General features: G+C 47.5%; 1 protein-coding gene across 2 annotated transcripts in view; it reads left to right on the top strand.

The window, feature by feature from the left end:
- Nucleotides 1–210: 210 nt before the first annotated feature.
- JPT1 (Jupiter microtubule associated homolog 1) overlaps nucleotides 211–13943 on the top strand; it is a 21460-nt gene continuing 7727 nt past the window's right edge. The window contains exons 1-4 of one of the 2 annotated variants that reach the window (XM_032177899.2): nucleotides 211–578; nucleotides 5817–5959; nucleotides 6850–6947; nucleotides 7840–7858. In XM_032177899.2, coding sequence (XP_032033790.1) covers nucleotides 523–578; nucleotides 5817–5959; nucleotides 6850–6947; nucleotides 7840–7858 — 316 coding nt within the window. In that variant the 5' untranslated portion in view covers nucleotides 211–522. Of the gene's footprint in view, nucleotides 579–5302; nucleotides 5398–5816; nucleotides 5960–6849; nucleotides 6948–7839; nucleotides 7859–13943 lie in introns of those variants that run through there. The other variant, XM_058429124.1, reaches the window with a different exon arrangement.

Raw genomic sequence — 13943 nt, forward strand, 5'->3', positions numbered from 1 at the left:
CCCACCATCAGTAAAGCAAATGAGAGAACAGTAACAGTGACAAATCTCCCTTCTGCTTGCCGAGGTTGTAACTTCCCAAGAAAGAGCTTCCCCCTCTGTCAGGTAACGTTTTAAAGTGACAGCCAGCCCAACTTGCACCCAGCGCGAGGTAGATTCGCCTTCCGTCCAATCATCGCCGAGCTTTTGGGGGTGGGGGAGGGGAGAGAGTCCCAAGGCCTTCCCAGTCCAGGAAGGGGGCGGGCTTAGGCTGAGCCGTGGCCGCCACAGCCCATCGTAATGCCGCATGGTGCTTGGCACTCCAGAGAGCCAATAGGAATGAAAGGATTCATTTGAATCGACCAATGTCGACGGGTTAGGGGGCGGGGGTTGAAAACCCTATAAAGGCGTCGATCGGCCTGACAGTCGGCTGCGGCGGCTCCTGCAGCGGTGGACGGCTGTTGGGTGTGGAGTTTCCCTGCGCTCCTCGGGTCCGACCCTTTGCGCTTTCTGCTCCCGCGCCAGCCTACCTCGCTCCTCGGCGCCATGACCACAACCACCACCTTCAAAGGAGTCGACCCCAACAGCAGGAATAGCTCCCGGTGAGGCGACCGTGTCGCGCCCTAGCCGCGCGGGGCTGAGGGGCCGGGAGGGCCGCTGCCGGCGGGGCCTCGCGCCGGTGGTTGCGGGTAACGAGCCCCATGCGCTGTGCTCGCGCCGGGCAAGGTGGCAGGGTTCTGCCGTCGGCGCCGCCTTTGTGCCGCCTGGCGAGCCCTGCGCGCCGGCCCCACCCGGGTCCCTGCTGCTCTCCATTCATTCCTTCCACGGAGTCAGGGGCTGAGGAGGCCGGGGCTGGTCGCCCCTCCGAGCACGGCCGGTTTTCGTTAATTGGAACCTTCGGGGAGGGCTTCGCTTTCTCCTGTGTGCATCCGGGCTGGTCCATCCCCAGGGTGGTGGGCTTGGCCCCCCAGGTGCCCGGGGAGCCTTTAGGGCCCCATGCATGGTCAGGTCCTATTGTCCCATTGCTGGGCCACGCGCTCCTGCCTCTGGCCCGTGGCGTGCGGTTGGTCTCGCTCTCGCGCGCAGCCATTGGATCCGGAGACCGGATCGATCAGGTCCGGCGGGCTCCTTACCCTCGCCGTGCCCCCACTCCTTATTCGGACCTACCTGGCAGGTGCATTTGTGGTCGGGCGGGGCTGGTCATCGGCGACCCTTCACCTCCCGTTCAGGACCCAACCGTTCTTCCCCTCTTCGAAGTGCCTCCCCTCTTCCAAGTGTCTCCCCTTCCTAACAAAGGAAAGACCCCTTCTCCCCATCCTTGCGCTCATTTCTAAGGTGGGGGGCGGGGAACGAGCGAACCCGAGTGGGTTTTCAGCGCTTAAACCTTCGGACCATGGCCTTTGCATCCTACCTTTGCTTCCTTCTTTGACGTTTGCCGAGTGAGTTCATCCCTGGCCCTGGTTCCCTTGCAGGAGGAGGTTTCTTGTTCTTGGGCGGGGCCGGAGACATCCATTGTCTCTAACATGGTAGCTCTACCTGGGAAGCGGGGGATTTTTCTTGCCCTTCCTCCCACTGCTTTTTGGGCTTGGGGCACTGGGTACAGTGTTTGGACAGGAACCCTTTTCCAAGTCCTTGCTTAACTTGGTGGAAGGGTTTGATTCTGTGGAAGGTGTCCACATTGTCTCAGCTAATTGCACACTGTTCTTTAAGGTGGGTTACAGTTATGTCTGGGATCCTTCTCAAGGCTTGGAAGAAGCTTAAATCACTTTTTTGAGCACGTATTTTACATCGATTGTGACCTGTATTCATGTGTGGCTAGCCTCGGGGTCCTGGCCAAGTGGCACAAAGGGAGCCATTTTGTGGGGCTAAGAAGACACGTGAAATAGCAATATCTCACAGGGGTTAGAGAACTTGGGAACAAAAAGCACGCCTCACTCAGCAATTGAGCCTTAGGAGGAAAGCATGGGAAATGACATTCTTTTACAACTCAATTCTTTCAGGTTTACAAGGTCAAAAAGACTAGGGTAAGATTCAAAAAAATAAATTTGTGATTACTGGGAGTATGGGGTACTTGAGTAGCACAGACCTAGGAAACTGGTCGCTCCCTTTCTGTTTTCTTTCCAATGAGATGATTTTTTCAGAGGACAGGAACAGATTGAGCCTTGGTTTTTCATTTTGTGTTATGAGGCCAACTTTCTGCCGGTTAGACTTCAGTCGTTGGAATGATAATGTGTAGTCTGGGGTTTTATTCTTTGGGGTTGAGTTGATATTAGTGTTTTGTAAAGAATTTCAGTAATCAGGTCAAATGGATCCTCACACTTTTTTCATATGTACATTTGAAATGTGAGACAAATGAGTTTTGATTCTGTGAAATGAATGTTTAATTCACCTTTCATCATCAATTTCCCTCCAATATTATGCTCTAGGACTGTAGTAGCATTGTCATTTTATTGTCTGTCTACCTTCCCTTTTTCTATATTCTCACCTAATTCTCATAAACTTAATTTTGTCCAATAATGTTCTCCTGGCCCCATAAACTCTTATAAATTTAGTCTGGTAGGGAATGATCTGCAAAGATATACAGAAACTTCGGGATTTAAAGAGAGAAGAAAGAAAAGGAGTAATTTTTTAAAAATTGCTATCTACAGTACATGGACACATTTTTGTTCAGTCTTAAATATATAATCCTGATTTAGTTGTCGTGTATGATTCTGAAAGAATAGTAGGATCCTAAAACATTGAGATACTTTCTGCCTTATGATCTACATCCTTTGTTTGGGGATATCTCACTATTACAAATGGTCTCTACAACACTGACGTCATCCGAGTTGGTTACTACCTGCTATTGCAGGAGGAACAGAGACCTTTAAAAAGTTGGACTGGTTAGAGTTTTGACTTGCTCTTAAGCTGGTGTTTGGGTACTAGTGTGTTTTTCTTCGTTGTTTTTTTTTTTTTTTTTTTTTTTTTTTGAGACGGAGTTTTGCTCTTTTTGCCCGGGCTGGAGTGCAGTGGCACAGCCTCCGCGCACCACAACCTCTGCCTTCAGGTTCAAGCGATTCTCCTGCCTCAGCCTCCCAACTAGCTGAGATTACAGGCATGTGCCACCACGCCCGGCTAATTTTATATTTTTAGTAGAGACAGGGTTTCTCTATGTTGGTCCAGCTGGTCTCGAACTCCTGACCTCAGATGATCCGCCCGCCTTGGCCTCCCAAAGTGCTGGGATTACAGGTGTGAGCCAGTGCGCCCTGCCTTATTTTTTTTAATTAATTTATTTTTTTGAGACAGAGTCTCACTCTGTTGCCAGCCTGGAGTGCAGTGGCGTGATCTCTGGCTCACTGCAACCTCTGCCTCCCAGGTTCAAGCAATTCTTCTGCCTCTGCCTCAGCCTCCTGAGTAGCCAGGACTACAGGCACACGCCACCATGCCCCGCTAATTTTTGTACATTTGTAGTACAGACAGTTTCACTATGTTGGCCGGGATGGTCTTGATCTCTTGACCTCGTGATCCACCTGTCTCGGCCTCTCAAAGTGCTAGGATTACAGGCATGAGCCACTGCTCCTGACCTTAATTTTATTATTATTATTATTATCATTATTATTTTGAGACGGAGACTCACTCTTTTGCCCAGGCTGGAGTGCAGTGGCGCGATCTTAGCTTACTGTAGCCTCCGCCTCCTACAGGGTTCAAGCGATTCTCCTACCTCAGCCTCCCGAGTAGCTGGGATTACAGGTTCGCATCACCACACCCAGCTAGAAGTGCTAAATATTCTTTGAAAAATGTTTCTTGGCCGGGCGCGGTGGCTCACGCCTGTAATCCCAGCACTTTGGGAGGTCGAGGCGGGCAGATCATGAGGTCAGGAGATCGAGACCATCCTGGCTAACACGGTGAAACCCCATCTCTACTAAAAATAAAAAAGTTAGCCTGGCGTGGTGGCGGGCGCCTGTAGTCCCAGCTACTGGAGAGGCTGAGGCATGAGAAAGGTGTAAACCTGGGAGGCAGAGCTTGCAGTGAGCCAAGATCGCACCATTGCAGTCCAGCCTGGGCAACACAGCAGGACTCCGTCTCAAAAAAAAAAAAAAAAAAAAAAAAAACCAGAAAGAAAAATATTGCTTATTCAAACTGCCTTATGAAGAAACAAAAGCAGACCACTCGTATCACCAGTTAAGGAATTGAATCAGTAGTTAGAAAGTCTTTCCATATTCTGCAATTACACAGGCAGTAGGAAAACAAAAAAAAGAAATTAAAAAAAAAAAAAAAAGTTGGCCAGGCTCGGTAGCTCATGCCTATAATCCCAGCACTTTGGGAGGCCGAGGCAGGCGGATTACCTGAGGTCAGGAGTTCAAGACCAGCCTGACCAACATGGTGAAACCCTGTCTTTACTAAAAATACAACAATTAGGCCAGGTGCAGTGGTTCATGCTGTAATTCCAGCACTTTGGGAGGCCAGGCGGGCAGATCACCTGAGGTCAGGAATTCAAGACCAGCCTGGCCAACACGGCGAAACCCCGTCTCTACTGAAAGTACAAAAATTAGCTGTTTGTAGTGGTGGACGCCTGTAATCCCAGCTACTCAGGGGCTGAGGCAGGAGAATTGCTTGAACCTGGGAGGCGGAGGTTGCAGGTGAGCCGAGATCACACCACTGCACTCTAGCCTGGGCGACAAGAGTGAGATTGTGCCTCACAAAATAAAAAAAAAGAAAAAAGAAAAAGTATTTCTATAAAACTACCTGCATTTTCTGTTTTGAGAGGTGGTAAGAGGAGTTAAATTGAGTTTTTCCAAGGAGGAGACAAATTGGTCAACCTATGGCAGAAAGATTTGGAAATGTTAAAAAATATATTACCGGCCGGGTGCGGTGGCTCAAGCCTGTAATCCCAGCACTTTGGGAGGCCGAGGCGGGTGGATCATGAGGTCAGGAGATCAAGAGCATCCTGGCTAACACGGTGAAACCCCGTCTCTACTAAAAATACAAAAAATTAGCTGGGCATGGTGGCGGGCACCTGTAGTCCCAGCAACCCGGGAGGCTGAGGCAGGTGAATGGTGTGAACCTGGGAGGTGGAGCTTGCAGTGAGCTGAGATCGCGCCACTGCACTTCAGCCTGGGTGACAGAGAGAGACTCCGTCTCAAAAAAAAAAATTTATTTACTTTTTACATTTTGAGACAGAGTCTTGCTCTGTCACACAGGCTGGAGTTCAGCGGTGTGAACACAGCTCAGTGCAGCCTTGACCTCCTGGGCTGAAGCGATCCTTCTGTCTCAGAGTCCAGTGTAGCTGGGAGCACAGGCATGCGCCACTACGCTTGGCTAATTTTTAATTTTTTTTTTTTTATAGAGACACGGGGTCTTGCCATGTTGCCCAGGCTGGTCTTGAACTCCTAGGTTCAAGTGATGATCCTGCCTTGGCCTCCTAGGGTGCTGGGATTACAGGTGTGTGCCATTGTGCCTGGAAATGATTTTTAAATGAATAATAACAAGAAATGCTTCTAAACTTCTTTGAAAATATATTCAGCCAAGCCCAGTAGAGTAAGGTCCATTAGATCTTTTGCCATTTCTGAAAAGGGGACACCAACCAGGCTGTTATTTATGATGAGTTCCACGCTGTTTCAGCTGCCTTGTGTGATCGATGACCTTATTACAAGTATTATAAAGCAGTATTTAGTATCTTAACATCTAGCATTGAATGTAGATGCTAACGGAGTTGATTCCTTTTTCCTGTTAGCAGCTATCTGTTGTAGGGGTGAGGGAGATGAATGGGTGAGGAAAGTGAAATGAAAGTTGTCTGAAAAGATTTATGCCAAGAAATGTTTCAGTATGATCTGAAGTTGATGTTTTGCCATTATTTGTAGGGTTTTGCGGCCTCCAGGTGGTGGATCCAATTTTTCATTAGGTTTTGATGAACCAACAGAACAACCTGTGAGGAAGAACAAAATGGCCTCTAATATCTTTGGGACCCCTGAAGAAAATCAAGCTTCTTGGGCCAAGTCGGCAGGTACTGTTGTCTGTGCTCACTGTTCAAAGGGATGGGCCCAGCATCAACAGCCACAGATGCAGCTTGGGCACCAGCATGTGCCCCCATGTCTAAAAAACAAAACATAACAAAAATTAGCTGGTGGTAGTGGCAGTGTGCATTTAGTCCCTGATACTCTGGAGGCCAAGGTGGGAGGATTGCTGAGCCTGGGAGGTGGAGGCTGCAGTGAGCTGTGATTGAGCCACTGCCCTCCAGCCTAGGTGACAGAGTGAAACACTGTGTCAAAAACAAACAAAAGAAAAACCAACTACAGCTGGTTTTGAACTAATAACAAAATCTAGCTTAATGGTAATAAACAACAGTTTAGACTTAGCCTGAGAAGAAAGAAATGGGAAATACTGAGAGGCTGTGTGATGGATCAGAGTAAGGACTGAAGTCAGACTGGGTTAATGTTTACGTGATCAGCTTAACTTCCTTAAGACTGTTTCCTTATTTCATAATGTGAGACTAACACATAACGTCAATTGCTGAAGTGTTTTTGTTTTGTTTTTTGTTTTTTGAGACAGAGTCTCATTCTGTTGCCCAGGCTGGAATACAGAGTGCAGTGGTGCCATCTTGGCTCACCGCAACCTCCACCTCCCGAGTTCAAGTGATTCTTCTGCCTCAGCCTCCCGAGTAGCTAGGATTACAAGCATGCACCACCACGTCCAGCTAATTTTTATATTTTTAGTAGAGACAGGGTTTTACCATGTTGGCCAGGCTGGTCTTGAACTCCTGACCTCAGGTGATCTGCCCGCCTCGGCCTCCCAAAGCGCTGGGATTACAGGCATGAGCCACCGTGCCCAGCCTGAAGTGTTTTGCTTTAGATTTTTTCTATTGTATTTCTGAAGAAAGTATATTTTGATTTTTAGGTGCCAAGTCTAGTGGTGGCAGGGAAGACTTGGAGTCATCTGGACTGCAGAGAAGGAACTCCTCTGAAGCAAGCTCCGGAGACTTCTTAGATCTGAAGGTCAGTGTGACAGCGTGAGGCCAGAAAGGCTCTGAGGTCAATATGATTCTGAAATTTGTACTAAGAGTTTCAGTTCTCCCACTGGAATTTTACATTGAGGTAGTTACAAAAGGGACTGGGCCATATTGATAATGGAAGATTGATAGTAAAATCATAGAAGTGTGTTAACATGGTCTCAGTCTGTTTCTGTATCTCTTTTACCATTAGGATTTGTTTTATCTCTCCTTTTGATTTTTGGAACTTGTGGATCTTTCTCACTCCTGTGTGTCTCATATATAGACGCATTTCTGAGTTCAGGGGCTGTTTTTTTGCAGATACTGCTTTGCGTTGAACTCCAGGAGACTAGTGCTGGCATTACCATTAGTTGTGTCTGCAGTTGAGTACTGCCACCAAGCCCCCCAGGGTATGTGCTGCAAAGTGGAAAGACCCCTCCCGACTAAGCACTAAAGCCCTCAGAGCACAGTGAGGCATCACCTGTCTGAGTGGGGAGAGAACTGGAGAAGGGCTTTGGAACTGATAGGGGTCCTTCCACAACTATTATCTAGTTTCCCCTTACCGGGGAAAGGAGAGAGAAATGAAAGGATAGATTTACCAGTTTTCCATTCTAATAAAAGATCTCTGAAATGCTAATTGGTGTTAGGTCCTCAGAGGAAATGTTGGGGTTTTTTTGTTTTAGATGTGGTACTGGCACTAGAGCAATTTATCATGCAGAATTTTTGCATAGCATTGTCCTAAGTTGGATAGAGGTAGCAGACTGACCCTGTGCTTGATTGCATCACAATGAAATGTCACATTTGGTTTCAAGTAGATGTTAGCTGCTATGAACTATGACTGTTTTGCGTGTTCCAAAATTAAAATAGGAAGTAAATTTTTGAATTTTTTTCTTTTCTAGGGAGAAGGTGATATTCATGGTAAGTACTTCTGAAGACCGAATTTCTGGCTCTGTCCATGGTTTTAGAACAGATCTGAATCTTGATTTAAATCATGTCTTGGGGAAAGAGACGGGAGTGAAACCTGGCCATGCCCCAAGTGCCGCCATACTCTGGGTGGAGAGGAATAAAAATGAAACTGGAAAGTTAGTAAACTTGGCCACATTTTTAATCTGCCAGTAATGCAATCAATGCTAGAAAGGTAATAGAAGGGAAAAAACAGAGAATCCTTTAAAATTACATATATTGGCTGGGCATAGTGGCTCACGCCTGTAATCTCAACACTTTGGGAGGCTGAGGCAGGCAGATTGCTTGAGCCCAGGAGTTCAAGACCAGCCTGGAAACATGGCAAAACCCTGTCTTTATAAAAAAGTACAAAAATTAGCCTAGCATGGTGGCACATGCCTGTAGTCCAGCTACTCGGGAGGCTCAGGTGGGAGGACTGCTTGAGCCCAGGATGTGGAGGCTGCAGTGAGCAGAGATCACAGCATTGTACTCCAGTCTGGGTGACAGAGTGAGACCTTGCCTGAAAAAAATAAACGAAACCAAAATATATCTACACACACACATATACATATTAATCAGGTCAGTATTTGTTATACTTAACGAGAGCTTTTTTTTTTTTGAGACCAGGTGTCTCTGTTGCCAAGGCTGGAGTGCAGTAGGCAATCACAGCTCACTGTGGCCTTGACCTCCTTGGGCTTAGGTGATCCTCCCACCTCAGCCTCCCGAGTAACTAGGACTACAGGGGTACAACACCACACCTCGCTAATTTCTTTTTATTTTTAGCAGAGATGAGGTCTCACCCAAGATCGTGCCATTGCACTCCAGCCTGGGCAACAAGAGTGAAACTCTGTCTCAAAAAAAAAAAAGAAAAAGAAAAGAGATGAGGTCTCACTATGTTGCTCAGGCTGGTCTCGAACTCCTGAGCTTAAGTGATTCTCCCACCTCAGCCTCCCCAAGTGTTGGTATTACTGGCAAGAGCCACAGCGCCCAGCTGAGAGCTTTTTGTATTTATATAGTTATTTATTACAGACTAGCCAAGAGTGCAGTATTGAGAGGGGAAAGAGTAAAACAAGGTGGTTGATCTGTAACTATGAGCAATCGAGATAACTCACTACCAGCCAGAGAGAGCTTTTTAATATAACTTTCAAGCTCAGCTCACAGCATCTACTTTACAAAGTTCATTTGTTTTTATAGGGAGGTGCTTATTCAGCAGGACATTGGTTACCTGTTTGGTGATTTTGTAAATGATGATTTAGGGGGCAGATGTAAATTGTCATATGCTAACCAACCATATTACCAATTATAGGTGGAAATGAGCTGTAATCATAGACTTAATTATCTTAAATCTTGGAAGTATTTATTGGCATTTCTGTAACAAGTGCTAAAGAATTGCCGGTGAATGCAAGGTTTATAAGTGTCAGGCAGTAGCAATCAGTGAAGTGCAGCAGTCACAAGGCCCTCTGGTCTAGACAGAAGCAGCAGCTTCCTCTTAAGGCCTTTTCCTACCCTTATGTTTTGTGGTGTGCTTTTTTTTTTTTTTTTTTTTTTGAGACGGAGTCTCGCTCTGTCGCCCAGGCTGGAGTGCAGTGGCGCGATCTCGGCTCACTGCAAGCTCCGCCTCCTGGGTTCACGCCATTCTCCTGCCTCAGCCTCTCCGAGTAGCTGGGACTACAGGCGCCCGCCACCACGCCCGGCTAATTTTTTTTGTATTTTTAGTAGAGACGGGGTTTCACCGTGGTCTCGATCTCCTGACCTCGTGATCCGCCCGCCTCAGCCTCCCAAAGTGCTGGGATTACAAGCGTGAGCCACTGCGCCCGGCGATTTTGTGGTGTGCTTACAAGGACACACGGAAAGGTTGAAGAAGCAAATTCCTCTCCTGCCTTCTGACACAGTGTTTTGTTTTTTTGGTTGTGTGGTTTTTTTTGTTTTTTTTTTTTTGAGATGGAATCTGGTTCTGTCACCCAGGCTAGAGTGCAGTGGCAGGATCTCAGCTCACTTCAACCTCTGCCTCTCGGGTTCAAGCAATTCTCCTGGCTCAGCCTCCTGAATAGCTGGGATTACAGGCACGCAGCACCAGGCCCGGCATGAGCCACTGCCCAGCCTCACAGTGCTTCTTGGTGGGCTTAGAGGAGAAGCTCCTGAGCCTTTGGGAGCATTGCCTGGGTTCTTCCTTACAGGACCTGTTTAGGAGAAAAACAATCAAACGTGTTTTTCCTCTTTTTTTCACACCACAACAACAATCATCAACACAGAATGTGACCAAATATGGGGGGGTGGTTTGTCCCCACACACCAGTGGACACCAGTTGGGAGTCCTCCAATCCAGTTTCCACACCTTCCACCTGAAGATAACCTCAGATTCAACAGGTTGAGGGTCAGTCCCACAAGACTGCCCCTTCCTTCCCACCAGTTGTAAGTCTGGGCCTCTGGAACTTCTGACCGAGTGGCTTTAAGTTGGGGTTCCTGTGACCCCTTCTATGGTTTTGATTAATTTGCTAGAGAGGTTCACAGAACTCAGGGAAACACTTATGTTTACAGGTTCCTTATGAATATATGATACATTTTTAAAAATTTTTTTCTAAACTGAATCTTGCTCTGTTGCTCAGACTGGAGTGCAGTGTCGCCCTCACAGCTCACTGCAACTTCAAACTCCTGAGCTGAAGCAATCGTCCTGCCTCAGCCTCCCGAGTAGCTGGGATATAGGTGTATGCCACCATGCCTGGCTAATTTTTTTCTTTTTTGTAGAGATGTGGTCTCACTATATTACACAGGTCAGTCATGTGATCCTCCCACCTCAGCCTCCAAAAGTATTGAGATTACAGGCATGAGCCACTGCACCTGGGTTGTTACGAAGGATATTTGAAAGGATACAAATAAACAGCCCGGTGAGGAGATACTTGGGGCCCGGTATGGAAAGGTCCCAAGTACAGGAGCTCCTGTACCTTGGAGTTGGGGTGTGCCACCCTCCTGGCACATGGATGAGTTGTTGCACCTTCCTGTCAGCTTCCACATGTTCAGTTATCCAGAAGTCCTCAGAATCCATCCTTCTGGGTGTTTTGAGTTTTAAGACTGGGTTTTGCTCTCAACCAGGTTAGAGTGCAGTGGTGCAATCATTGCTCAATGTAGCCTCAACCTCCTGGACTCAAGCAATCTTCCCACCTTCGCCTCCCAAAGTGAGCCACCATGCCCAGCCCCTTTTGGGTTTTTTTTTTTTCTTGAGATGGAGATTCGCTTTTTTTTTTTTTTCTGAGATGGAGTCTCACTCGCTGTCACCCAGGCTGGAGTGCAGTGGTGTGATCCCAGCTCACTGCATCCTCTGCCTCCAGGGTTCAAGCGATTCTCCTTCCTCAGCCTACTGAGTAGCTGGGATTACAGGCATGCACCACCACTCCCAGGTAATTTTTTTATTTTTAGTAGAGACAGAGTTTCGCCATGTTGGCCAGGGTAGTCTTTTTTTTTTTTTCTGAGACGGAGTCTCGCTCTGTCGCCCAGGCTGGAGTGCAGTGGCGCGATCTCGGCTCACTGCAAGCTCCGCCTCCTGGGTTCATGCCATTCTCCTGACTCAGACTCTCCGAGTAGCTGTGACTACAGGCGCCCGCCACCACGCCCGGCTAATTTTTTTTTGTATTTTTAGTAGAGACGGGGTTTCACCGTGGTCTTGATCTCCTGACCTCGTGATCCGCCCGCCTCGGCCTCCCAAAGTGCTGGGATTACAAGCTTGAGCCACCGCGCCCAGCCGGCCAGGCTGGTCTTGAACTCCTGACCTCAGGTGATCCACCCTCCTCGGCCTCCCAAAGTGCTAGGATTATGGGTGTGAGCCACCATGCCTGGCCAAGTTCCACACTTTTTGCCCAGGCTGGAGTGAAATGGCATGATCTTGGCTCACTGCAACCTCTGCCTCCTGGGTTCAAGCGATTCTCCTGCCTCAGCCTCCTGAGTAGCTGAGATTACAGGTGCACGCCACTATACCTGGCTAATTTTGTATTTTTAGTAGAGACGAGGTTTCACCACGTTGGCCAGGCTGATATTGAACTGACCTCCAGTAATCCACCTGCTTTGGCTTTCCAAAGTGCTGGGATTACAGGCATGAGCCACTACGCCTGGCCCCTTTTGGTTTTTTATGGAGGCTTCATTACGTAAGCATGATTGACAACTGTACAGAAATATGATTAGACAAAAACGGTTCGATTTCATACCAATGGACTGAACAAAGAAACTCAGAAGGCCCATCTGTTAGATTCTTCTTGGCCTCTCCGTGTGGCATTCCCTCCTCCAGGGTATGGAGCAGGACCCTCTGGATTAAGGGTCTTTTGACCTGCCATCAGATTAGTCCTGCCCTGGGCAGGCAAAAGGAGGACAGGAGGTCACAAAGAGGTTCTGTTTCCTGAGGGCTGTTCCTGAGGCTTAATGCACCCCATTCAAAAGACTAGCAACGGCTATGGGAGTTACCAGCCAGTAGCTGTGGACAAAAACAGATTGTGTGTGTGTGTGTGTGTGTGTGTATGTATGTATTTTCATGTATGTATGTATATCATAATATCACAGGACCAGTTACTTTTGCATTGGACTGAAGATGTATGTATTAATTACTGTTTGTGTTCTATTTGTACCATTCTGGAAAGACTTCTGGAGGTAAAATCTAGGTTTTTTGATTCCACTTCTTGCTTCCTTCCTTCTTCCCTACTCTCCCTTCCCCTCCCCCCCCCCCCCTCCCTTCCCTCCCTTCCCTCCCTTCCGCTCCCCCCTTGACGGAGTTTAGCTCTTGTTGTCCAGGCTGGAGTGCAGTGGCACGATCACGGCTCACTGCAACTCCACCTACCAGGTTCAAGCAATTCTTCTGCCTCAGCCTCTCTGAGTAGCTGGGACTACAAGGCCTGCCACCACACCCAGCTAATTTTTTTTTTTATTAGTAGAGACAGAGTTTCAACATGTTGGCCAGACTGGTCTTGAACTCCTGACCTCAGGTGATCCACCTGCCTCGGCCTCCCAAAATGCTAGGATTACAGGCGTGAGCCACCAGACCTGGCCGGTTCCACTGCTTTCTATATTCGGAATACTTTCACTGTCAGACCTTATTTAACAAGAATCAGCTAATCTTTATTCAATTATTTTGGCCAGTTAATACAACTAGAAGTTAGGGGAACTTGGAGAAGTATGTCAACAATGTGTCATTAGTCCTACCACATAATTAATAATTCTGTTCCCTGTTCAGTCCCCTTCACAGTTTTTTTGTTTTTTTTTTTGAGACAGAGCAAGACTCTGTCACCCAGGATGGAGTGCAGTGGTGCGATCTCGGCTCAAGGCAACCTCCGCCTCCCAGGTTCAAGCGATTCTTCAGCCTTAGCCTCCCGAGTATCTGGGACTACAGGTGTGCGCCACCACAGCCGGCTATTTTTTTTACTTTTAGTAGTGATGGAGTTTCACCATGTTGGCCAGGCTGGTCTCAAACTCCTGACCTCAGGCGATCCACCCGCCTTGGCCTCCCAAAGTGCTGGGAGGCATGAGCCACTGTGCCCAGCCTCGCTCAACTTTTTTTTTTTTTTTTTTTTTTTGAGACAGAGTTGCCCAGGCTGGAGTGCAGTGGCGCAATCTCCGCTCACTGCAAGCTCCGCCTCCTGGGCTCACGCCATTCTCCTGCCTCAGCCTCTGGAGTAGCTGGGACTACAGGTGCCCGCCACCAAGCCCGGAGAATTTTTTTTTTTTTTTTTCAGTTCTTTTTTATTTTTTTATTTTTTGCACACAAAACAATAAACATTTTCTAAAAATACATACAAACAAACAAAAAGATGCATATCAAACATATTAGGAAGGTTGCACATGGGAAGACGGAATAGAAATGGGTGGGAATTAAAGAAAATAAATGAGGGACTTTGTATGGATCAATGATAATAACTCAATCCTCTATTTCACAAAGGAGGAGGAGAAGGAAGAGGAAGAAAAAGAAAGTGGGATAAAGGGTCAGAAAGGGAGGAAAATAGAAAAAATTAGAGTATAATTGGCCGGGCGCGGTGGCTCACGCTTGTAATCCCAGCACTTTGGGAGGCCGAGGTGGGCGGATCACG

This window comes from Hylobates moloch, unplaced genomic scaffold (genome assembly GCF_009828535.3).
Source record: "Hylobates moloch isolate HMO894 unplaced genomic scaffold, HMol_V3 SCAFFOLD_15, whole genome shotgun sequence".
Lineage (NCBI taxonomy): Eukaryota > Metazoa > Chordata > Mammalia > Primates > Hylobatidae > Hylobates > Hylobates moloch.